We start from the raw sequence: 27,523 nt of genomic DNA on the forward strand, positions 1-27,523 counted from the left end.
TGCCAAGAAGCCCTGCTCTCCTCTTCCCCTCCCCCCCTCCCTCCTCCTCCTCCTCCTCCTCCTCCTCCTCCTCCCTATAATGTGGGCACCAGATGCCGGTGCTAAACTGTCCCGCAGGCTGCCCTGTTGTCACCATTTCTACCTTTTACATGTACAGTAACTTGTCGAAGCATAACGTACTGTGTATTTCTTCTACAGGAGATGTGTAGGTTATCTGTAAATAAATATGCCATTTTTTAATATATACACACATCTGATCTATGTATAAAAAGATATTCAGAGTTTGTGCAAAAAAAAAACCTTCCCTGCCACCTCATTTAGTGGACCATAGATTAATATATGCTGCTCTTTAAACTGTCTCCATATCCCCCCACCATCTCTAGATGATTTTGTACATATGGTTTTATTTTTTCATTGTGCTGATGATGATAAATCTGTGCTGCACCATAGAGAGAGAGAGGAAGAGATGTGTGAAAACCCGCCCCCTAGTGGTGTACAAAAACCACTCCGAGCCCCACAAACTTCATCGTCCTTCCTCACGGGACTCGCCGTCCTAAAAAAGGAGAACACGTCAACGCACTGGAACAACCTGACAAGCACTTTGATACAACCGCATCAACTCAACGGACTATTTAGTAGCCAAAAACAAGAGATTTACATTGCTCTCAGAGAACAAAAAAAAAAAAAAGCAGGATGACATTCATAGAACCTGTCAATTGTTGTACTGTATGTTTTGTCAGGTGATACATCAACACAAAAAGGACAAACACAGCCAAGCTGGCCTTCTCCCCCCTCCCCCCCTCCGACACCACAGAGGAAATAACTGAAAGACAGACTGCTTTAGCTCATAGTGTGCGTAGAGTGTATATGACCATGTTGAAGTGAGGTGACATTTAATGACAAAACCTGTTGCTTGCTGTGACTTACGTTGGTGTAACTGTTGACTCTTTGTTTCTGTCAGAGTGTCCAGGGTAACCTACTGTACAGCCCTGTTATCTGTCTTTTAGTTATTTCTGATCGACGACTCATACAAGTCTTACGCTTTTAATTTGTTTTTACATCTTCAATTTGCACGAATAATGAATTGTTTTATTTTGTGCCCATTTTCTTTTTTATTTATTACTTCTTGTACTTTGGTCAAAAGTAAGTGGTGAGCAAGCAAATTTTCATTGTCAATAAAAAAAAAAAAAATACTGTCAGTGAATAAATTGTCTTCATTATTCTTCATTCATAACCTGGAATGTTTATGGCTCATTAATAATAAAAGCCTGAAGTCCAGTATAGTCTCACATTAAATGCAAATAGACTTGTAATTTCATTATTACAAATTAAAATATTGACCCTGCTGCATGGATTTGGCAAAGATTGTAAAACTTACCGACATCAACATGTCTACCTTCAACTTGCCTTGAAAGAATAAAAAAAAAAAAAATCACATTTTACCTCTAGTTTGAGTTCCCATTTGCAGCCCCTAGTACACGGCATGAACATACATGCACACAGGGAGTGCGTTTGTTTTGCCAAAATGTATCCAACTTCAGCTTTCTTCATCATCCGACAGGCAAGTTCAGGCCCCGCGAATTCTCAGGGCTTTTTCTACCTGCATCTCAATGTCTTTGAACACTTCTGGGTCCTCGATGGTTGGAGTGATCTGCAAGGAAAAACAACATGTATAGCATGTCGACTTTTTTTTTTAAGTCAGTATAGTGGGAAGAAAATCCAAAAAGTCATATTATTGCATGTCGAAAATAAATCATGTCATGAGGAAAGTAATAGAAAAGTCATATGAGCGTAGAACTGACATTCACATTCACATCTTAAAGAAGATTAACTGTAGTAGTGGGCTTACTAATTCTATTTCTATGGTTATTCTATTTCTATGCACAGTGCTGAGAGTCATGTTCTTTTAAACTACCCAGATGACCAAGGCAAACAGTTCACTGTCCGTTCTCCTCGCATTCTATTTCTACGGTCGCATCATACCTTGTAAGGCTTGCCGTTGACGAGGTTGGCTAAAGCGGAGCGAGGGATCTTGCCGGAGCGCGTTTTCGGCAATCCGTGGACAAAAAGCACTTTCCTAAAGGCAGCCACTGGTCCGACGGTGTCTCTCACAAGCTTCACCATCTCATTTATGATCTCCTCTTTGTTTTTCTGCACACCTGAGAAAACAAAGCGCATGTTGTGAACAAGCACACGTAGTTTTAAATAGCAGCTGGAATTCAGTGTGGGTTATGATCTTTATTCATAAATATCTACTCATTGTGACTTGAGTAAAATATTCTACATTACTTCAGTTAATGCTACACTATGCGTCTGCCATGCCTCACCATTCTTGAGAACACACAGGGCCAAGGGAACAACACCCTTCAGCGTGTCCTCTAGAGCCACCACAGCACAGTCTCCAACTGCAGGGTGCAGCAGCACTGCCTGCAAAACACACACACACACACACACACACACACACACACACACACACACACACACACACACACACACGTACATGCATCAAAGAGTTGGGAAAGCCTTTGTGTCACCTGCTCTGTAATCATTCTACCTACCTCTTCCAATGCTCCGGCTGACAGCCTGTGACCTGCCACGTTGATGACATCATCAGACCGGGACATGATGTAAAGGAAACCCTCCTCGTCCACAAAACCTGCGTCCATGGTGTCATAATAGCCCTGGTGGTGGAATAGAAAGGAACGCTTACAGTCGGGAGTACATTTGAATTTATGAGGTCCGTCTTTGGCCGCAAAAACCAAAGTGACTCTGTGATGAAGGATTCCAACACTAGAGGGCGCCCTTTCACCACACATACTGATCACTACGCACTCTACTACAATATGAATCCAAATGACAGAAAATGAACAGAACTTCAATTAAAAACGATTGTTCTTTATCAAATCAGACAGCTTGTGCAAACGATTTCATTTCCATTAAACACTGGAATGTGAGGAAATGATGACACGTCTTACCGGGAACTTGGTGAAGTAGAGCTCCTTAAACAGAGCGTGGTTCTGCCACAGGGACAACGCTGCACCAGGTGGCAAAGGTGGTCTGAAGGAAAAGATTGTGTTCAAAATTGAAGTTTAGTTCCATTCCAATATTTCTCTTTAACCATAAACGTACACAAAATAATAAAAGGTGAGTCTGCATGACTTTAAAAAGTACTTCAAGCATAACATTAAACAACACTTTTCATGAAAATGACAGTTAAATATCATGTTAAATTCAATGAGCATTAAGAACAGTCGATCAGATTTTACCCAGTAAAGTAAGGGATAACTGTCTAGACCGCCGCTCACACACACGGCGGACAGGAGAGCTCGGTTACTCAGCCTTTGTTTATCCAAAGACTTCCAGTAATCCCCCCCTCATGACCGAGATGATCCCATTTCCCAAGTTAGAACCCTAAACATGCCTCTGCATGGATTCAGTTCTCTGAAAGGAGAACGAGGAGACGTATTTCTGATGCTGGAAGTGGATGTAAAAAAAAAGCGTGATTCCAGCTGTTCAATCTGCACATATTCTTTAACATTATATATATATTGGTTGTTTTACTTGAACACACAGTGCTTAGAAGCCATAGCACATTACAATGAGCTCACTCTCTTGTTTATGAGTTTATGAAGCTGTGGTTGCAGACTTGCTGGCTACTAGAAGGAAAATACAGTAACACAGCTGTTCCCGTCTGTTTACAGCTCCACCTGTGGTTATCCCTGTATTCACAGTACATGTGAATTCCTTGGAAATCCCCCCGTGTTGGCCACGAGTCAACACTAGCAGTTACAGAGAACAGGGAAATGGAGTTGGAGAGCGATAACTGATCGCGAGCAAAAACGCAAGATAAGGCAGCACAAAGGGCTGCAGGGTCGGCCGCTGGAGCTTCTGATGAAGTCCACTATGCACAGGCAGCTCACAGAAACACTGCCCAACGGTAGAGTACTAAGATAAATGAGTAAAAGGTCGGAGTTTAAATTGAATCACAGTTTTCTGTCACACGCGAGGGTGACAGGAGAAAGGTAAAGCGATGACATAGTCACTCAGCTTACCTCACCACAATATTTCCCAGGGTCTTTGCCTTCACCTCCTGCATGTCATCATCGATCACTGTGACTAGAGGAGAGGAAAGAGCAGGCAATTCATATTCAGAGACGGTGCATCACCCACTGGCGAAGTGGAAGAGCAGAAGCATGCAATGCTCTGCAGGGAATGAAAAGCAGCTGCTCAGTTTTTATCCATGTCAGTTCAGAGTATCTGTAATTAAGGGGCAGCAATTGTGACATTAAAATAAAACTACATGTGTACTGTAGCTGGGATGTGGACCGACAGTTCTGACTCTTACCGTTGTAACCTGGAACGGGTTTGCCAGCCTGACCTGCAGGTGGCGTGAGTGAGTTCCCCAGACCGATGCACGAGGAGGTGATGGCTGAGCCAGTTTCTGAAGAGAAAGAGACACAGAGAGAGAGAGAGACATGCTGACTCACTTTTATGTGGGAGACCCATAAAGTTTTACTCAGAGTTGACTCAGCGGATGTCTCCACCAAGACGCACACAACAGGTGACAGACCACACAATGGTTTCCATAATTTCTCTACTACACGTTAATATTCTATGGTACTGATGGTTCCCACTGTCTGTAGGTGCCTGCTGCTTGCACAGAGGGATATATTGATCTCTAAGACAGGACTGAGAGCTTCATTGGCTGATCAATTTAACATTAGATCAGACAGAATGCCTTTTGGCATTTTGAAATTAGTAAACTGAACAAAAGGTAGTTCAATAACCTCACCCGCTGCCATTTCTCTTCACCAACATGCAAATGTATGCACCAGCTCATCCAAAAGGTAATGAGATCGTCTACTCCGTATGATGTTTCTGTCATGTATTGTGCTTGAGTTACTGCGGCCCCGAGTGTGTTGGCATTTTCGACAGTTAATATGCAAATTCATGCAGAAAGGTGCACTAAACCTGAATCCGATCAGTTATTATTGCACGGGGGGGGGGGGGGGGTTCAACCACTAAAATATGCAGTCAGTGGCAGTGCTAACGGCAGAAGTGTCTTCTGAGAAGGCTAAGGCCAATGGACAAAACATTTAAGACAGCAGGCCTGCTATGCAAATGACAGCTCAGTTAGTATCTTAGACTCCTCATTAAATCTCGTAGGGAGAGCTGCTGCAGCAGCAACAGGACTTCAGGCTTTCACACCCGTCAGCCGCAGTCAGTGGAGCAGCATTAACCATTGGCAGGACTGTGAGTTGCCTCACCTGCATGCAGTTCTGCTTGTGTGTGCACAAGAAAGAACAAAACAAGGAGAAAAATGTGTGCAACTGATCAAAAACTCTGTGGGGAACCATTGAGATGCACTATGCTGACTGCAGGCATGGAAAAGGAGCCTGAATCCATGAGATACCAACAGAGTTCTCTGGGGAAAAGGAACGAGTAAAGTTGATATAAACTGCCTCAACAAGCAAGAAAGAAAGAAAGAAAGAAAGAAAGAACACTCCTAACTATTTTTACACATTACACACAGGCCCAAAATGCGCACACACACATGCACACTAACTGGGAGATATGCGTACTACTAATCAAACAAATGTAAATGCCTATAGACCTGCTTCCAACTTCAGCACGGCAGGTTTCAAAGACACAAGCTCAGGGGCAGGAGGTGGCTGTTGGTTGAGGAGGGGGTTAAGTTATCAAAGGAGGAGAGGGCAGAGGGGGGGGGGGGGGGGGGGGGGAGTTGCAAGAGTTGAATACATTTCCCAACCTCTGAACTGGCAACCATGTACGCCTCATTCATCAGCGGCAGGTTAGCCACTCCCTGCGGGGTTCAAAGCCTCATCAGTGTCAGCAGAGACAGCATTCAGCACCGATGATTAAAAAAAATGATTTTTTTATTCCTTTAGGGGGGATATTCAGTGAGGCCCACGTGGTCAGAGAGCCGAGTGATGAAAGAGTGATGACAGACTCTTGACCAATCGTGCCCTTTGCTTTCCCCTTCAGGAACACACTGCTCCTTGCACTGCACCATTTATGTAGTCGGAATGGAACTAGAGCAAAGGGGAAATCCTGTCACTTGTAAGAAAGTTGAAACAGATTCATGAAAGGTAGAAAGATTTACGGCGTGGGATTTCAAGGATCAGTATTAGTCTCGCACTACGGGACAATCGTAGAACCCCGTCTGCCACATGTTCTGATTTAAGAATGCCAAGTTGTTGCTAAAACGTCCAGCGAGAGCAGCCGCTAACAAACCTACGGCCTGGATTGGGAACGGGCCAATCACAACCGTTTATTGCCACGTGGGGATAACGCGCTGTCATTGGGTGAAACCTGCTGTTCAAATATGCGGCCGCGGGTCACGTTCTGAAGCCGTGGAAACTTGCGGAGGAAGAGCTCAGAGATTATTTCTAGTGTTTAAAACTTTGAAGAGCAGCAACAGTGAGTAAACAGAGCATCTGTAGCAACACCAGTTCTGTGCATAAACCCAAGATGAAGTGCCGCTCTGAAGACTTTGAATTGGTTCTGCTACGCAGGCTTCTTTTAAACCAGGGACACGGTCTCCAGTCTCTACCCGGAGCGTGAGACTTGTGAGTCTGGGTCAGTTTTGACACTTTTGTTTTGAGTGATCAGTATTTTGTGCAAAAAATTACAAACTGATTGAATATAATTAGATAATATAAAAAAATAAATTGCTTACGAAACTGTCCCTTAAATCGACCGAGATGACATTATCTTATCAACTTATTAGAACGAGCCAATATTGGAAAACCAATATATCCGTCTGACCCTGGAGGAAGCCGTGAGGGTCCTTTAAAAGCTCTCCTGAATTGCCCGTCGATTAGGGCTCGCCACAGCCACTGAACCGCGTCGGCGTGAGTGGAGTGTTTAAGCCTGGCTGTTTACAGCAGGAGCCGGGGCTCTCTGGCGGTGACTCAGGCCCCCGGGCGAGTAAATTCAAAAACCCCAAATCAAAAAAGACAATATAATTGGACCTTGACATTTTACAAGGCACAGAGGGGAGAGAGAGAGAGTGAACTGGCTGGACAGCTTTCAGGCGTGAAATCACCACCATTACAAAGCAAAGCAACCTCAATGAAAATTATCTACACTGAAACGCTTCCTCACATGTAAAGGAGAGATGGTAAACTGACAAGAGCAGAACTCTAAAAGGCCGTTTGTCAAGAACTCCTGAGGTTCCTTCCTCAGCCCACGATACGAAGGCGCGATAGATCATAACACAGCAGCTCATTTACATTCCTACAGCCCTCAGAGAGAAGAGATACTAGGGATGATTACAACATTCGGATTACCTGGACGGGTATTTGAACTACTTCAAGCAGACTGTATCTCCACTGATATAGAAATGTGACTATCGACACCCTCAGCGCTGTGATCTAGCCATAACTCAACCGTATCTACCATAATAATCTGCCCACAAGGACACAATCTAATCCAATGTGGTTATCTGTCAAAACTGAGTCTATTTAAGGGTTGAGATATAAAAAAAAAAAAAAAAATGTCCTTGAGACAAAGCAGATGAAATCCTCTGCTGCTATTCTGGTCACATTGTGCAGAGGAGATTAAATATGCTGGATATGAAAGGCACACGGCACCGGCTGAGACAGGTGAGTGAACGCTAGAGTGGAGTGAAAACATCATCTGTGAGATGGAGTCGATCACACTCACACACACACACACACGCGCTGTGTGGCTGTGTATCTGAATGACTGGAGTCTTTGGCACACACACACACACATACAGACACAAAAACACACCTCTGTATCAGTGTTCGTCTGCTCCCATCACTGTCTTTTCCCTTTTTTGTTTGCTCCTTCTCGCTCCCTTTGCCTCTGTACACAAACAAATCAATCTTCCTTCGACCTGTTGGAGATGAGCTCGGCCAGTGAGAGGCATTTTGAGTGTGATGAATGGGCTGAGTGAGGGGGAGGAGGCGTCGGAAGAGCGGGATGGGCAGCAACGGTGCGTTGGCGCTATCGAATAGTCGTGCTCATTACTAGTAGCTCGGGGGGGGGGGGGCACTGCTGCTCAGGAAAAAACAAAGATGGCTCTCTGATCCGGCACACTCTATTCTCAGCAGCACCTCAAGCACCCCACTACGTTTCCAAACAGATGAAATAACTCACACAATGTGACTTTGCCTTTCCACTCTCTCTGTATGGCACATCGAACCGCTATGGGAATAAGAGATATTGGATAAAGACTCTAGAAGGTCTAGAATATGAAACTAAATATGAAAGAGAGAGAGGCACAAGTGCAACTCCAATGCAAGCTTTACATTGATGTAACATGGGCTGAAAAACGTTGATTAGTTATGAGTAAGTAAGTGTTGGTTTCCCTACAGTTCAGAATCTTCAGGCATGCTATACACATTAATCAATGTAGTAGAAATACACAGTGGCATGTCACAAAACATTATTAAACTAGAGAGAGACAATGAATCAAACATTTTGATTATTGCTAAAAAAATGTGGTGCGGTTAGTTTTGAATTTCACACGTTTTTCACGAACTCTAGAGTGCCACATATTCCCCTCAGGAGAACCAAAGCGGAGCTAAAAGGAGACTAAATATTGGGCTTCTATTCGCCAGGTGGCCAGAAACCAAACGCTCTAATGTGGCGGACTACAACCCTGTTAAAGGTTTAACAGGCTGACTTTCACTTTTGAATGTAGCCGCTCTATTGAAACATTTGTATTAGCTGTCAGGTAAATAGTGTTGGTGGCCTGATGGAAGGTTTGTACATCCCTCTCTCCTATTTGGGTAACAGCAGAAATACAAAGTACAAACAAAAGTTAGAAATGGCTTTGAGTTCATGGACGCATAGGCAAGGAATGTAACTCCTACAGTAGCCGATGTAACACACAAACAAACAAACAAACAGCACTTGTCACAGAGAGTTTAAACAACAACTGTCAGAAATAGACGTGGGGATGCTTCCTGTGCATCATACATATGCACAGCAGAGCCCATGGTCGTCCTGGTGATGGTAGTTGCTGGGGTAACTCTTTCGAGAGCTTAACATCACATAGCTAACCCAAAGACGATGTGGCGTAGGAGGATGAGAGGATGAGAGCAGACAGGGAGTGAGGAGATAGTTTTTGTCTGTTTTTTAAACCAAAAACCCAAACGCATAGAAAACAATAGCGTCGGGAAATTACTATCACGTTTTTATCAATACAATCCAATGTTTATCGCTGAGACAAGTGAACATGGGGAGCAAATCTCACTACAAACTTCTGGGATTAGTTCTGCTCGGAGTCGGTGTTGAAACAATACAACTTAAACAGCTTAGAGACTAAGACCATCATTGGCAGTCTGCTGAGGAGCCAAGCACACCAAGAAACCAAAAGGCTCGGTTGGCCTCAATGTTAAAACGAAGACAAATAACGAGTGAAGAAAGGGAGGCAACAGAGAAATGCGTGGGGATTCGGGAATCAGTTTAGGTTGCAGCGACTACAAAAAGGGCTGGTGATGCTGCCCACCAAAGACGGACCTGAAAACAAGATGAGCACACACACACACATACACACACACACACACATACACACATACACACACACACATCCGTCCCATTTAAAACTCAAGACTCCTCAAGGGACAACCTCATTCCATCAGCTAAAACCATTCCATCCCTTATCACTTTTCAGACAGCTCGCCTCATTTGCTCAGAGCCAAAGTTTACGCATACAAATTCACTGCTTAACTTGCTGATGTAAAACCACTTCCTGTGCCTTACCTCAGCAGACAAATGGTATAATGGCTTGAAATGAATGCTCGACGGCTAGAGAGGCGTTGACAGCAGCCCCCCCCCCCCCAGTAAACAATCAGGTAATGCAAATGTGACACCTCAGCCCTCGGATGTGTAATTACAGGAGCGGTGACATCTGCGCTACTGTCTCTGCAGCAATGTAATGAGACCGAGTGAGACACAAAGCCAAGGCTCCCGAGCATCTCCCGAAGGTGGGCAACGGAGCACGAGGGTGACACGACGAAGGAATAACTTTACTGAAATGAACTTTGTGTTCTCGTTTAGTTTTTTTTCAAAAGAAGAAGCTGAGGGACCAGTCGATGTGGAGAAAAGGTGGGACAGAACACCAATTAGGTGAAGATTTATTTATATTTTTTTTAATTCTACTTACAGTTTGAAATTCAGAGCATATTATCTAAGATTGAGGGATTGCTTCTACACGGCTCTCAACATGGCGACAGTTGAGCAACAAAGCACAGAGAAGGTCGGATTACAACACACACACACACACACACACACACACACACACACACACACACACACACACACACACACACACACACACACACACACACACACACACACACACACACACACACACACACACACACAGACAGGAGGAGGAGTGACTTAATGTTCTACTCAGGTAGACAATACTAAACTTTACATTAATGCTCTAAACTTTGAATTAGCACCTTTAAGACAAATATACACTGAAGGTAATATGCTGAAATGTGTCCACATGTTTCCCTGGGAAGGCCAACAATTAAACGTCTAGTTGCAAATACACTGTACGTTATAAAACTTAACTTTCTTATAATAAGACACAAAATTATTCAAGTCCAACCTACTTTAGTCTTATTATTAGAAACACCTAACTCCACATGTTCCATAATGCGCTCCATATATATTTTCCAAAATGAATGTAGCTTACATAGACCATGTGCTGTGGAAGTGCCAAATACACGCCCAACTTATCAGAATATGTAAATGAATAAAGACAAAGATAAAAGTCAACTATTGGACAGTTAAAGTATGTCGACACCCGAAAGATTGTTGAACATAACATCAAACTATGGGCTTTAATCTGCTGTTAATCTTCTTCCAGCTGTATATGAATCAGAATGGCACATTCTATGTACAAATCATAAAACATGCTCAATATAGGCCCTTCCTAATCCTCACAGTAGAGCAGAAGTAATACTGTGTATAGTATGACATCATCATGGGTCAACTGTCACCTGTTTTCCTACACTGTTACACTACATCTATTCAAAATATATAGAATCAAGAGACATTTCAGTAAAAACCAGTTGAGCTTCAACAACATAAATCATTTACAATAACACCTTCTATGAAATGATTCTTGAGAGCTGTTAAATACGAATCATGGGTGCTGCTGGCAGTGAAAAGCCTCGTTCTCTTAATCGTTTTCTCTGTAGAAGTAGCGCCACAGTTACGTCGATAGGCTGACCGCCGAGGAGCTAATTATGAAAAGCTATCCTGCAGGTGATATATATATATATTCAGAGTATTCCTGTTGAGCTTGCTGGCTTCAGGTTAAGATTCCTCATTAAACCCTGATTCAGTGTATTGCTGTCTATGTGCTGAGTTAGTGAATGCCGGACTTTTAACAGCTCAGTGAGAGAAAATCACTGAGAGTAAAAGGATTTCAAGCTATAAAAACTGCCCTTCACAAACTCTCTGAGGCTCACACTTCTTCATCCATGAGGAGGAGCAGGATGTGAGCCAGCACTGCATTCGGCTTAGGCCAGGGGCGGCATTTTCAACAATTTATTTGACAAGACAGGTGCTTTGGAGAGGTCCAGTTTACTTTTTCATGATAAAACCATTCTGTGTAGAAAGGCATCGGCTGTCAGTCTGAGAGACAAAAACAGAGAGAGACGGAGAGAGACAGAGAGACGGAGAGAGACAGAGAGAGACGGAGAGAGACAGAGAGAGAGAGACAGAGAGAGACAGAGAGAGAGAGACAGAGAGACAGAGAGAGAGAGACAGAGAGAGAGAGACAGAGAGACGGAGAGAGACAGAGAGAGAGAGACAGAGAGATGGAGAGACAGACAGAGAGAGACAGAGAGACGGAGAGAGAGAGAGAGACAGAGAGAGACCTAAAACACAACTGTAAGTCCATCCGCTCACTGGTGAGGCAGCCAAACCCTGCCAACTGGAAACACATTTGTTGCCAGGCAACACCAGTGACATCAGCAACCTTCACCCCCCCCCACACACACACACACCTCCACCCCCTGCCAATGGCACTTGGCTCTTAAAATAGCGCTCATATTATTATCAGGCTTCAAAACGGCAGACATCTTCTCATATGTACACAAGGGGAAGTGAGCTGGGCTGGTTTCAGGAGGCTCAGGGGCCGACAAGACAAGACGACGCATTCATGTCGTTCTCTGGCAAACGTCGTTCATTTATGCGTGCAGGTCTGTGTGCACGTGAAAGAAGCACATAAGCGCGAAGAAATATAACGAAGGTAAAGAGGGGGAGATGGAGGAGAAAGCGCAGGTGAAATAGAGCAGTTTGGTGTCACGTCTGGGCTGATGAGACCGGATGAATCAGCATATCAGACGACAACGGGAGGCTGAGAGATGATTGAGCCCGCTGCACACGGGAATAACGAGCACGGCGATCACTTCCACTCGTCATCAGAGACCGAGGCTCGCCTGCACCAGCCACGCGTTCCAGAGTGAAAACTAATCAACGAGCTAAATTGGTCAAATTAGCCAAATTCTCCGCCGCGAGCTTGTTAGCACGATTACACTTTTCCAGCAAAGAATGTGTACATTTTTCGTTGCACGCAATCAATGACAAAAAAAAAATCTAATGTTTAACAAATAGACTACCAGCTGGCGTGATGCAAAACAATTTGTCTTCTGCAGAAAATATCCAAGCCTGCTGGCAATATTGTTTTCATTCTAAGGACCAGAGACATGTTTCGACTTTTGACCGCCATGCTGCCTATTATTATTATTATTATTATTATACTACATTATCATTATTTCCAACCGGGGCCTTGTGCAGATCAAAGGGGAGCTGTGTGAGGAGTGAGCGAGCAGCACTAGCTCTCCGTGTGATGCACCCGTTTACAAATCAGCAGCGATTCACAGCTGACTGCAAGATAAGAAGAGTCCACAGGGGACGGATGAGGAGAAGACGGGAACCAAACCACGAGACATTTTTTTAAATCTGTTCAGCTAACGAACTGTTTCCAGTGCATGTCAAAAGATAATGAACTAGATGATGCGTCGTTTAACACACGCCGTTTGATAAATAAAGAGTTCTATGGTGATGATGCAGCAGATTTACACCGAGGCGCTGGAGAATACTTCTTCTGCTGTCAGACACAGCCGTATAGGGAGCGGTTCAAAAGTATTTTGATCAAAAGTCAAAATCAAGTGACACATTCTTTATTGAATATATTTTAAATTGAGCCTGGAACTTTCCACTAAACCCTGATGTACTGAACTACATCTCCAAGGACCTTCCCCTCCCCCCCCATTACTTTCAATAATAAAATACATAAACAATGCATTTGAAAATGATCGTAAGATTTTGGTCTCATTCAAGGATTTTTAAATTCCAGTTGGACTCCAGAACACAGACTAAAAACCTAAAAAAAAAACATCAATAACATTGAAAATCTATATTCAGAATACAGCTGAATATTGTCAAAGATTTACGATGTAGTCAGTAAGTCCAGGTCTGCTGTGAACGTCTGAACCAGAGAGGAACTAATGTTTTACTACATCAGAAATATGCTGCTGTTCAGCTTCTCTTCCCATCATCGCTCATGATGCCCGTTCGCTCACCATCGATTACAGCTTTGGGCTGCTGGATATTACATTCCAGGACTAAAAGCATGCCGCTAAAAAGATTCATGAGCAACTGCACCCGTGATCGATTTTGTTCCAATTTCTATCTATTTTGCAGGTTGAGCTACAAGTAGAAGGGCAGATATCGATATTTATAGATGAAAACCAAAACCAAGACCCAGGTTTGAAAAATCATTCTGAGTTGGAAGCCAAAAAAGATGAAAACAAACTTTGCTTTCAGGTGTTTTGACTCACGGTGGAGTCCATCTCTCCTTTCTGTGATGCCCATTCTGGAGTAAACGAGCCGTGAATGTTAAACTGCTTTTACGTTGACAAAAGTTGCTGCTTCTCTGTTTCTGGAGGGGAAGATGAAGGAGAGGCGTCAAGGAACCGGACATTGTTCAAAGCTGCTTGATTGATGTCCCGCCTCCAGAGAGACGGTCGAACAGAGCGTCGTGACACTTCCAGCAGGGTGACTCATGAACTCAGTACAGGCAGAAGGAAACTGTGTACACAGCTTATCTTTTACTGATACCTGTGTGTCGACTAGGGCCGGGCCTGAAACCATCGACATTTCTCACGATAACGCGGATACATTTATGAGATTTATTTTCTATTAACTTATTTTTTTTTTTATCCGATTTCCTATAAAAAACCCCAGACGAACAGCCGTAGCCTCCTGCAAGTTGCACTTCCTGTGTTAGAAGAATGAATCAATGCAGTATGTCAGCCGTGCTTGTGTTACAAGTTCTGGCTAAACATGCATTACCTATTTCAGGCTGGGTAATACTCGTTAGTATGATGACTACATTGGTGTTTTCAGACTAAAAAAATTAAATAACACCAACCGACTGTGACTACTGCAACACGTGGATATGAAAAGGCTGTTGCTGGAAAACACAGATGGCTTAAGACAAACTCTGAAAAGTTTTTCTTTCTGTAACTTCAGGAAAAAAACAAACTAATGACAAACTAACTCCAATGAATATGTATAACACGCCGGAGTCTCTCTCTCTCACCCACACATTTGAAGACAAACTACCCCGGACAGACAAAGAGAAAGCAAGTGAGACGAGTGGACCCACTCTACCGTGAAAAAGTGCAGAACACATTTGGATTGCTGCGCCGGCCGCCAGCTGCCACATATTGAGTTTAGCAGGGGGTGAAGAATCCAATGGGATTTACACATCCAGACAGAAATCAAGAGGGTGCCAGAGGTTTGTCTCCAAACTCAATATATCACCTGGCTAGGATCGCCTCAAAGTGTGACAGGATTTTGTTTGGGTGCCTGTGTGTCTGTGTGTGTGTGTGTGTGTGTGGGATAGAAAGGAAGGGAAAGTCAAACTGAGAAACAAACATCCCTTTGCTCAAGTAGGATGAAATGTTATCCCACAAACGCTGCAGCTTCGGAGAGAAAGATGGGAATCAGCAGCTTTGTTCAGCACATCCAGGCTCGGGGAAGTTTAGTAAAGTCCATCCATCTGCTCTGCCAGTCACACACACAATCTAAGATGGAGGTGCAGCTAGAGAGTAAACGGAGTAAACAACTAAATCACGCAGCACCAAAAGGCTTGCAGATGTCATAATTTTGTGTTTGCCTGTGAGCATCGGAGCCTGCTCTCAATCCTTCAACTCCCACACTGCTAATATAAAAACAGTGAATGCTCATCCAACAGCCTTAAGAAAAGATCAGCGCACGGATATTTAAACGGAGCATAAAAACACCCCAGAGAGGGAATTCACTTTGCACTTTGGCAAATTGATTTTCACTTTCCACGAGGCCACTACTAAAGCACAAAGTTTACAGAGCGGGGTCTGGATGGTCACCACTCAGGGAGTGTGTGTGTCCATCAGTGCACCAGACCGAACCCAAAGAGTCTGGCCTCACAAAGACAGAAACTATTGGTGCATTTGGATTGTCCTCCATTTTCTTCGTACCTGATCATGTGGATTGAATGCATCAGTTATGGATGTCTATTTGAGGGGAAGTAACTGGTAGCTATGTTGTGTGTGTATATGAGTAAAGGGCCTGAAATTGGGCAAAAGAAGGCCGCTACCTTTATTTTTTGGGGGGAGATAAACTTGAACAAGCTTAGCTGAAATGGGACAGCCTCCAGAGGATGCTGCTGTGAACTGGAATGCAGCATGTATGTGATAAGCCAATTCAAACCCAAGAGCCTAAATTAATAAATTACATTTCTGCGATATTACAGTATTGAGCTTTTCACACTCCCGTTGCGCCCGGACAGAGCAATCAGTCAAGTGGGCTAATCTGCGCTCAGATCAGTGTGTGTTGCCTGTACAAACTTCAAGGTCGATGGCTTTCCAACGGTCCAACAACAGTATTGATCCCATATTTAACACAGAGATGTCGTCTTGTCCGGCATCGATTCAACATTCTCGCAGGCAGGAAAACATTACAAAACAAAGAGACGTCCAATTGTGCTCTTTCGCCGCCGCTGGAACATTTGTCATAGTTCACTAGTACGTGAGGAGGACGGCAATCAACAACTAAGTGAGGGGGGGGGGGCATGATGGCATGCTGCCTGGATGCAAGCCTCCCATCCAAAAACCTAACAGGGTCTTACACATTCAGGAATCAATAGAAACCGAGGCCTAAGAACAATGCAGGGGAAGCTGGGAACCCTAATGTACGACCACTGGACTGTGATTTAAAGGGGCGTGACCGAGCAAGTCTTTAAACCGATGAACGTGACTCGGCCTCTGTGAACCTTACATTAATCTCAAGTGCAGCGGTGCAATGTGGCACTGAAACATTGAGTCTGTTAATGGACTTTTTAAAGAGAAGACAGTTCAGAGTGGAAGCCCTTCTTTGCCAAGTACGATTAGCCATAAAGGATTGTAACCTTTTTTAAAGTGAAAATTGCCATATGACAACAATTACTCGATCTCAATTTTACTAAAAGGCAGTAATATAAAACCCATGTTTTACAGTTTGGCTGTGAAATGAAGGTCTTCTGCTATGACACGAAAATAATTGATCACATCACACGAGCGGGAAATCATGTTTGTAATCCATTTTTCCAAAGGACAAGCGAGACTGAGAAAGTCATGTTTGAGAGCTTCCAAAGTCGACCAATTGTTTAATATTTAAGCAAAAATCCTTCAAGAAAAAAGGAATTCTATACTACCCGAGATGAGTTAACTTTAATCTCGTCATTAAAACCAGTATAGACGTAATATGTTGTTTTTTTAATATGGTAAAATGATGGTGATTAATGATTTTTAACAGAAATTGTTAAAATAAATTTAATACATAAAATACGATTTCATGGCACCAACTACCCCCCCCTTTTTTGGAAAAAAAAAAATCAAATATTTCCATTATTTAAGCAGTTATAAGTAATAAAAACACATTAAAAGGTTGTTTTTTTTGTCTGACTCAAAGCATGCTCAGTGGGGAAGCTATTTCAATTATGACTCCTGAACTGACAAGGCACCTCTGATTGCTTCCTTTCCTTTATCTCTTTTCTAAGCACATAACTTAGTGCTCACACCTCAGCCAGTCACTCACTGTCCCTTATGGGCGCAAAGTCAATTAAACATTAGTGGACTCAATGAATGGCACTGCCAATCAAACCCTGTATTTAATTGCTGCTGTGGAATGTGACCGCTTGAAGCAATGCTCTCTGGGAGTTTTCCCACCGGACAATGATTGACTTGGGGCTATCGCACGTGTGTATTTAAAAATATTCAGATTATTGTTCAGTTGTAATGGAGCTGTTCTATTAATTTAATTTGCACCATCACTTCCAGTCATGATTCTCATTTTGACTTCATTAAAATGGTGATTCCAGCCATTGTTCATCTGCCCTCCTGCACAACCCGATCTAGTTTTGATTGCCATTCAAATAACCCGTCCAAATGATGTCATTTTGTGTGATGATCAGTTCTCAGAGAAGCTTATAAAATCAAACAATGGGTTCTTTAACGTCATAATTACTCCGGTAGAAGGGGTCCAATCCCCCGGTCTACAATACAAAACATCAGATGGGATTAATCAGAGAGGGCAGTGGGATGAAATGATCTTCATAATGACTCCGTTCTTTAAAGGGAATAGTGATTTCATGGAGTTACATCTCTTCTCAAGGCCAAGTTAATGTCAATGGACTAATAAAATAAAGACCAGATTCATAGTCTTCTCACACTGTTAAGCTTAAGACGAGTCTAATAGATCAAGTTAAATTAAAACATCATATACAGTTCACGTTAATAAAAAGTACTCCTTGAAATGCTTTCTCTGTATCATAAGAACTTAATCCCTAAAGTTTGGAGGGTAGAGTGCTTCTCAACCTACTAGACCGACATGATTAATTGCACGCGGCAGCTTCACACAAAAAGGCATATTACACTGGATAAATGTTTTAAACAATTTGAACTTCAACCACCAGAAACCCAGTGACATGAAGTCTGTGAACTGCACATTCTGTACGATGGCCTGGCTGCTGTGTGATGCTTCATACTAAAGAGACCAAAGAGGCAGGAGAGCAGAACATTACGTCGGTGAGTCCAGCATTCACTGCACAGTTCAGTCACTGACCTCATGGAGTCAGTTTGCATTTTATTTGCACATTTTAAATTTACTGCTTCCTGTCAAATATGTAGTTTGGGCAAAAAAGGGAAAATGTATGGAATCAGATAAGACAGGTGAACTATATATTTATATCAACACATTTCCCAGTGATGCTTTGAATACAGGGCATTAACAAGGTAAACCTGGGATTACTGTGTTTAGAAAGTAGAAACCGTCCTACCAGTCTGCCACCAGTGATCCAGGACAGGAACCCCGAAGCTCCTTTTTGCCCATTCCAGCGTCTCCACATCACAGCGCTCGCCTGCCAGAAATAACGACCGCAACCTGCAAGGACACAGAGTACATCCGTCAATCACCTTAAAGAAACATGACAAATCTACCCTCTCAGAGGAATGGTGAAGACAACACAGCATCTTTGCCATGGGGAAAATAAGTTTTAACCATGTTTATTCACATGCTCAAACCTTAAAACTAGGGCTGGCCCCTCTTGGTTGAATAATCTGTTATTTTGGTCTCAGTTGACTTGGATTTCTTTCGTCAATTAGTGTTTTTTTATGCTTTTTCATGCTTATTTACAAGAAACTAAAGCACATCTCTGTTAAACACGATATTTAAAGTGGTGCCTTTGTGTGATTCTTTTCTTTTACAGATCTATCGATTGACTACACTAGTCAATTAGTAGACTTGGGATTTCTTTAGTCAAGGACAGCCCTATGTAAAAGCCATAGTTGCATATTTCTGAAGAATTTAATATAAACATGTATAATGTTTAATATGGGATGCAAAGACTTAGTTATTGCAAATGAAAAGAAATACATTATAGAGAATCAGAATCTCCACGGGCCTTCAACAAATCTTGGCAATTTAGTTCAGAGGACATGCTTCATGGATTCCGCCATCTCTGCGTCTTTAAGTATACTGATTATATTTCATAAACTTGATCCTCAGAGCCGTGCAGCTTATGAGCTTCTGATTTATTGTTTTAAGTGTACGAGATGAGTAATGAAAACTGGGTCATATCAATTGTGACAAACTGTAAGACTTAACATAAACTATGGCTGGAAACTTCTCTTGAATGTGCCTTTGAACTCATGCGATACCTCGTCACGGTAATCGTTTCTGGACCACGATCAGTTTGCCATCAAGGCAGCAGCCTCCATTTCACTTTCCCTGTGATCTCACCTGTGACTGAGACATCCTTTCACCTGCCTCAGACAATGTCAAGCAGACAGTTCTCACCACGATTGCTGACTAAAGGATGTTTTTGTTCTCGCTATGATGGTTTGTCACACTTAAGCCTCGGTCATACACCCGAACGGACGCGTGCACGGACTGCTGCGGACATTTGCTGAGGCGTAATAGTTGAGTTTGTATTGTTATCTTAGAGGCATTCCACACTTGCACGGACAAAGGTAGTACGGTAACATCCGCACAGAGCTTACGCAAATGCCCTTTAATGACGTCCCTGAGTCATGGTGAACTCGGAGACCACAAACTTTTGCGAGGACATCTGAATCCTGATCGGTTGGGAACTGCTACTCCCTGGCTTCATGAAACCCTCCCTCCATGACCTACAGGTGACCCAAAGCACAGCAGTTTCTATCTTCAGCCTCCCCCTGATTTCTCCCACATTATTTCTCTACAAAACTCCCTCTGACGGCTGCCCATGGCTGCTCATATCTAATGCACAACAACACTGCCGGCTGCTCGCTTCAAAGCGGTGAAGAGATCTGTAACCCCCTACGAGTCCGGGTCACAGTGGAGCCATGGATGCTAGACTGATTGCTGCATTTTCCCACAAATGACTGCTGGGCTTCACTCATCGCTCTCAACCCTCCGGAATGGTGAAATGGCGAAATGGCGAAATGGCTTTCCAACTCCAATCAGACTTAAAGTCACATTCTATCTTCGGTAACAGGCAAAAAGATGTTCATCGCGTCGCTCTCTCCCCACTGAATCGTATCTTTTCTCCTCCTCCTCTCTCCCTGAATTATATTTTATTATCTTTTTCACGCACTATTCTCCAACTTGACTGTTCTTTGGTCTCTAGAATATTACGTAGTCTGTTTTTTTTTATGGTTTTCAGTAACACTGTGATGGCGGAACAGGGGAGACACCCAACGAGGATTTGTGAATTCATGTCAGTAAACAGAAAAACATCATAAATATTCTGCCTTTGTTTATCACCACCCAGATGTTGAAGAATTCCTGGGAGCCTTCAGTCAGTTCAATTTTAAATAACACTATTCCTATCCACTAATGGGGGACTAACTCTCGTTGAGTTCAAAATCTAATTATGATTCTTCTTTTGATGTTTCATGTCCAGTTTTCCTCTTTGTTCGATAAGTTCTGATTGTTTAAAGTTGTCATTTCATAAAGATTAAAGACGACAAGGCAAGTAATTATGGGCTTTAAATGTTCTTTTTTTGTTTAGCATTAATAACATTTTGTTTATATAATGACCACTGTATTGTTAATATATTACTGTAGTTGACCAGCCAAATCAACACAATATGAATTAATAGTTGTAAATGGTAGATTCCTTTTGATTAAGAACGTACACTTTAAAGTTATTATTTCTTACAGCAGACTTAACTTTGTACCAACAAAAAATCGTCAAGGCTCTCTGAGGTCCCTACCACTCCTTGCAAAATGCACAAAATGGTTTATTCCGTCCCTGCATTACGATTAGTCTCTAAAACGCAGCTATGAGCCGAGTGACTGCTGATGCTGGAGCACCAACGACGTACACCGACAGACCGTTGGCCAGTTGCATAAAACTGTGCTTATCCTACACACAGTGCAAGTCTGGAATACACACAAAGACAGAAATATGCATGCACATTACTATGCAGAGAGAACCCTCTCCTGAGCTGTATGCACTGTTGTATTGTGGGTAATGGAGCTTAAAAGGTTGGAGAAGCGACTGGAAGGTTTTCAGTACGAGTCCAGTTTGTTAAATCACCCTGAACCGAGTGTAAATGTCCAATGTGATGTCAACACAAAACCGCTGGCTTCAAACAACATTTCACATCAGATGTTCTGAGAAATTTGAGTTTAGGTTGTGCTCGTTATTAATTTAGATGACATAATAGTGTATCATGATATTTCAATATGATTTCATCATGATAACATTTCAATGAAAGACCATAAATTATGATATTGAATTATCACCCAGTAATAACCCACTAAGTTAATGCAGAGACTGTATAAAATATGAAAGAAGTACATCAAAAAAACCAGAGTAAAATTATCAAAGTACCGCATTTCAGCTGTGGGATAGAGCCTGCCCTGCAGGAACTGAGCTACATAACACGTGGAATAAATGGATGATTGACTCTCCTGCCCTGGCAGTGACCTTGTGTTCTCACTAAACTCCACTCTCTGTGGTTTTAATGTTTTCTGAGGAGTTTAAATGGTAGTACAAGTACAAGTTGGGAGAATTCACTCAGGAGGGTGACGGTTAGGCTGCAGCTAAAGCTCAAGAACTGAGTCAGTAACGTCCTGTGTAAACATCAGTGTTCTGTTTTCAGGAAGAAAAGATCTTAAGAAAATATTTCCTTCCCTTTCTGAATACTGAAAAAGAAAAAAATGAAGGACAATATGTAAAGTGTTAATGAAGGTGATGTGCGAGTTATTTCAAATTATACTTTCATGGCATAAAGATACCATATTTATACTTTTTTCACAGCTCAACAGCCTGCTAGTGCTTCCCTACCGTGTTCAATTAAAAATGCTGCTTTTCATCTTAGATATTGATTTCACTGCCTAACATTGTGTGTGTGTGTGTGTGGACTAATTAAATGGAGGAAAATAATTATCTACAAGTTAAGCACCATCTGTTTAAAAAACAAACACATTGCATACAGTATGAGGACAAACAAAGACTTAATTGTTAAATCAGGAAATCAGTTCACACTGGCATCCACTCCAGGATACCGGTGAAGGTAAAAGTACAATGATAGCAAATGTACCCTAACCCCCAGTGCAATAAAAAGAACTACCAAAGGTTGTGAATAGTCAGAGCACATATTCCATCTCAACGGTAACACTGGCGTTTATTTTGGCCACTTTTTGGTTAATATGTTAACCAATAAAAGCTATGCTAGTGTGTAAAGATAAGGCCACACTAATCTCTACCGCATGACCATGGAGCAAGCCATTAAAGCAGAATACAACATACTGTTGGTGGTTAAGTTTATCCACATGACGGCCCTTCGTCACGCGTTTCAAGTCTACAAATTGCTAACATGCAACAAAAGTTGAAGCGAGGATAATTTCAGCAAAAGGAGAATATAGCTGCAGTGAGTTTTTCCATACAGACGGACATTTAGTTTCCAAAACTTGTGCTTGAACACGGAACCTCTGTGTGTAGGAGTTGTGTGTTTGTGTGTGTGTGTGTGTGTGTGTGTGTGTGTGTTTAGGGCTACAATGTGTGATATGGAAATGCATCTGCTACATGGGATAAGACGATTAGAGAATACCTTGGTGCATTCTCAGGAGTTTATTGTAGTTAAAGACACACAAGGTGCAAACATCACCAACATTAACAGCGTTAGCTTTTACTGTGCTCGGTCGGCGGTATATATATATATATATACTGCGCTATCAGTAAAAATGTGTCAACCAGTAAAGACTTTGGTTTACTGTTTCAACCGCGGGAATGAATCTCTTGTAATCTTGCGAATCCAGCTGCATTGCAAGGTAACAGGATTTGGGCAGACTTGGAGGAGGAGGGTGAAGTTGTAAATTCACTTTTTCAGTTCTTACCTTTCACAATAAGAGCCCTAGACATATACACTGCATAGCAGAGACTTAAATGAACTCAGAGCAATTAATTATTGTTTGCAGGAACATTAAAGCTTCCATTTTGAAAGAATTTTAGATTTTATCGTTTTGAGTATTTTGTTTGTTGTCTCTTGTGAGGCTGTTTTTGTGGACGTTCCACATAAACAAAGAAAATAATCACATGTGATGAAGTACGGTATGGTTGATTTAAACCATTTGTTCATTGATTATATAACACAATTACTGTATTGTGATACCGTTACCGTGATATGACATTACACACACCGTAGTCGCCCACCCCTACTTTGCACCAGAAAGTACTATTAAGTGGAGTCATCCACTCTGTCAGTGGCGCTTTAAAGACAGCAGAACTAAATCAATGCTGAAAGCCTCAGTCATAAACAAGTGTCGGCATAAATGTAGCATGGCAAAAAGGGGGAGAGCGCTTTGGACAGCCCTGCAGCCAAACTCTCAATTTGACAAGTAATATGGCTCCAGCCCATTGATAAGGGTCCAGGGTAGTTGAGCTGGCTCCGGAGGGAGTAAATGTCTCACCGTGTCAATAAACTGCAGACGGGGTATTTGAGCCCTAGAAAAGGATTGTTTTCCTCTCTAGCATGAAATGATGCGTTTGATAATAAAGCTAAAAAGGAGTTTTCTGGAAGCTTTTGCTACGTCCATCAACACACTTTTAATTAAAAGCAGCATTATTAGTATTGACATATCCTTCCGTGTGTTAAATGAGGTGGCAGAATGCATAGACTGGATCTGGATCCATTTGGCAATATTGTCACAAACACTCATTTATGTAGCAAATAAAACTATCAAGACAGAGACAAGAACTGACACACAAATTGTCAGTAACTCCTCCACTAAACTAACCTTTTCTGACATTCCAAAATACCACATTTTATCGGCAGAAAACCTCTATTTTGTTAACTTTAAAATTGAAAGTACATATCATGAGATAACGAGTAAAAGGCTCAGACATTGAGCCGGCCTGCGCTAAAATCAAATCCTGTTTTATTGCTTTCTTTGTATTGCTGCCTCTGTGTCATGTCACAGTGGCATGTTTTGTTCAGCACCAAAGGGAAATACAGTAATCTTTCACCAGCCTGCCACAACCAAGGGGAAAAGACACATTAAGAATAGGAAAGTGTACACAAAAACAGCCTGTCGCCTAAATGACTGATTGTGGCAAGGTCGAAACTGAGCGGGATGAATGCCGCCAATATTTGAGGCAAAAATATTGTAGGAAATATTCTCCGTCTGCAAGTGCAGCCTGTAAAAAAGGATGCATTCAGCACACTGAACAACCGAGCATCGTAAAATTCTGCACACAACGCCGGAGTTACTGAATGATTCACTGTGGCCATAGGTCATCCGCACTCAGAATTGCTTTATGATTGTGTGCTTAGAGCCACTTTCAGACCGCTGACCAGAATGAAAGTGGGGGAATTGACACCCTTAGGTCCAATTTTCATTGCACCACATCAAACAATTAATAATTCTAATAAACTCAGCAAGTACTTCACTCTCTGGGCCAAACTAATGCTGTGGAAAAAGCTTTGTTTTTAACTCTGAGCTACAGAAGACCTTTACCTGAACAGCAAGACAGCAGCCGGGGGAAACGAGTTGACGCAGTAATATTTAATACAGTTGAGCTGCAGTGACTCGCCATTGTTTGTCATTCAGCCTGATTAACACCCAACAGAGTCAGACTGAGGGAACAGACTGTCAGCTATATGTGGAGGTGGGAGAGGGCTGTGCGTCAACCGATGGCCGGCGACTAACGAGAGGCTGGACAGACGGCACGGAACACCGTCAGCCATGATATACTGAAACACATCACTCCTGGCTATTTGAAAGTTCAACTAACAACATGCAGTTGAGGGTTAAGACCAATGCCGACTGTCTTCACAGTTCTCACATTACGTTACTCAGATGCACCAGATAATGACAGATTATTGACATGTTCAGTAAATCAGTGTAAATCTAAGTTGGAATCGCCAGAAGGAGAGCTGGTTAATGTTAGCTGTTAGCTGTTAGCAGCCGGTGGGCAGCTCAGTCTTGCTAACAGCTAATGTTAACGGAGGTTGCATTATGATGTATTCAAGCTCTATTCAGCAAACAATGAGTATTGGACAAATTATAACGTTATCTTTGTGTTAAAATGTAAACTTGTAAAAAGTTGTTTTTGTAGAATATATGTGTAATATTTAATAAACTACAATTATTGATTTCCTATTAATATGAACTGCGTGTTTTTATGCAAATACTCACTAAAGATGACAATAACAAAGTAAAAGGGTAACATTTTTAATGTTCTTAATGTTTACACTGACTAGTCTGGAGCCTTGCCTGTATGTACTCTTTTTCTACCCAAAAATTCATCAGGAATCAAGAATCGGTTTAAGAAGAGGAATCAATAATGGAATGAGTTTCGGTAAAAGGATAGGTGGTTACAAATACTGCGCTATAAACAGTTTGTTTGGTCTTGGTTCAGGGGAATTTCCTGTTGTGTGAGGTGTTTGCTGTCTACCTGGAGAGGGGGTGTTTCTTCCCAATTGCAGCATGGGGGTCCTGCTGGCGAATGGCTCGGATGGCGGTGGGTGCCGTGAACATGGAGGAGGCTCCGTATTCGGAGAGGACGCGGAAGAACGCCCCAGGGTCTGGAGTCCCCACAGGCTTACCCTGCAACACAGTCAAGTTTAGCAACAGCTGGTTAGTTCACAAACGGTGACACGGATGCAGGCATATACAATCATATGGCGCACTGCCTACAGGGCGCATAGCAGGCACAGAGCTTATTGTGGAAGCTCAAAAAAACGTCACAGCAATATTTCAACAATCCACAGTGCAAATTCACTTCAACTACAAACAATGAATATTCATAGGGCAGCTGTTTAAAGTGGAGAGGAAGGCTGGAAGGCTGCCTTCCAAACAGATGGGCCCAGAAATCCATGGATTAGAAAACACAGTTGCACTATAGGAGTAAAAACAGACAATAGAAGCCTGCAGCAATTTCATATGCGTTTCTGGTATTCAAGTAGCCTGCGAGGGGACAACTAAAAATGACTGAGAATGGTAAACAGCAGCAGGTAGTTCTGGATGTCATTTATGCTCTGAATAAATATTTGTGCCTGTGTGTTGATCGGAGGGAAGACAAAAGTTTGGCAGCCTCATGCCTGAAGAGAGACGGGCCGTTAGCACAAGAACCAGCGTGGCTGCAGTCAAACATTGATTTATTAAGGAAGGCGGATTAATTCATTGCAGAGCAGTTCTGCTTCCTACAGGTGAGAGAAAGTCACAGTGCTAATGTAATGAGAAACGCACTGAATGATCAACAGACAGACACACATCCCTCTGAGCTGTTGCAGGCTAATAACCGTCCACATAATAAGAAGCCTGCATAGAAAATCAAGCCGATGGGTGGTGGACTCACAATGCAAAGCCAAATTACCTGTAATAATCGGATCCATCAATAGCAAATGGCTGTTCAAAACACACATTCATGCAGAAAATATGTCATTAAAGCTTGTTTATTCCTTCACTGTTGGTTTTATGAGAAGCGGTGTGTGCTGCATGTCAATGTCGTTCTCAGGGGAGGGGCTGTGTCCTGCAGGCTAGAACCGATATTATTCATAATTTAGTGTATGTATTTGTCCCGGTCCATTCCATCGTGACCTCCCACATCATTTTTTTTGCCATATGACGAGGCAGTTTTACCAATTTCTATTTCTATCGATTGAGATATTGTTGGGTGCTTCAATGAATGTCATTAGGATAGCCAATGTTGAAATACTGCTTCTGCACCACAGCTTTTGAAACATTATATTGTTTCAACAAAACGTATTCTGCATGCAGAAACGCCAGCGTGTGAGGGCAGAAGCTGCACGTGCAGGTGACACATCGACTGGCATTAGTAAAGAAAAAAGAAAAAAGGAGCGAAAAACAAAAATAGACTCCGTCTCATGACAGTGAACCGTAGCAGCCGGAGTAAAACATGGCAACAGGGTAAAACAGAGTTCACATAAACTGGAGTAGTGAACCAATTATGGATGTATTCAGCCTGCAGAGCAGATAAAGGCAGACGCCAAGCGGACCTTGAAACTCAACTTGTGCAGCCTTGTAAGTTGTACAACTCATATTTTCTGGCAATTCTTAATTCTGCAATACTGCTGTTGTCAGTTTGAGATACTTAACCTCGTCTACGGGGACATACCTCATAGAGAATCGTGCTGTTACCATGGAGCAGAGGACCATAGCAGATGTATGAATGGCCGACCACCCAGCCCAGGTCTGACGCTGCCCACCAAACCTGCAACAGGTTAACGAAGAAGGTGAGATACGTAGAGATACTCTGCTATTGATTTATCAACATGGTGCATTCAGGAGAGAGTTCTAACACGTTTTCAACTCCCTTTGCACCTCTGAATGCTAAAAATATAACACTTGCTGTACTTGAAAGCACTTTTAATGTAAATCAAATAGCTAATGTTAATGATGAATGTAAATGAAATTTGGAAAAACACATGTCAAGTGAACACTACTTCCGAAAACGTATTACT

At 42.4% G+C, this 27,523-nt stretch overlaps 1 protein-coding gene across 1 annotated transcript in view; it reads right to left on the reverse strand.

Annotated features, from left to right (window-relative positions):
- Nucleotides 1-105: 105 nt before the first annotated feature.
- The window catches only part of acss3 (acyl-CoA synthetase short chain family member 3), a 35,195-nt gene continuing 7,777 nt past the window's right edge, over nt 106-27,523 (reverse strand). The window contains exons 7-16 of the mRNA XM_079183756.1: nt 27,178-27,273; nt 25,495-25,646; nt 18,385-18,488; nt 4,346-4,441; nt 4,053-4,116; nt 2,976-3,057; nt 2,559-2,681; nt 2,328-2,427; nt 1,984-2,159; nt 106-1,651 (exon numbers count right to left, since the gene is read on the reverse strand). Coding sequence (XP_079039882.1) covers nt 1,568-1,651; nt 1,984-2,159; nt 2,328-2,427; nt 2,559-2,681; nt 2,976-3,057; nt 4,053-4,116; nt 4,346-4,441; nt 18,385-18,488; nt 25,495-25,646; nt 27,178-27,273 — 1,077 coding nt within the window. The 3' untranslated portion in view covers nt 106-1,567. The remainder of the gene's footprint in view (nt 1,652-1,983; nt 2,160-2,327; nt 2,428-2,558; nt 2,682-2,975; nt 3,058-4,052; nt 4,117-4,345; nt 4,442-18,384; nt 18,489-25,494; nt 25,647-27,177; nt 27,274-27,523) is intronic.

The sequence above is a fragment of the Pholis gunnellus genome (genome assembly GCF_910591455.1).
Source record: "Pholis gunnellus genome assembly, chromosome: 22".
NCBI lineage: Eukaryota > Metazoa > Chordata > Actinopteri > Perciformes > Pholidae > Pholis > Pholis gunnellus.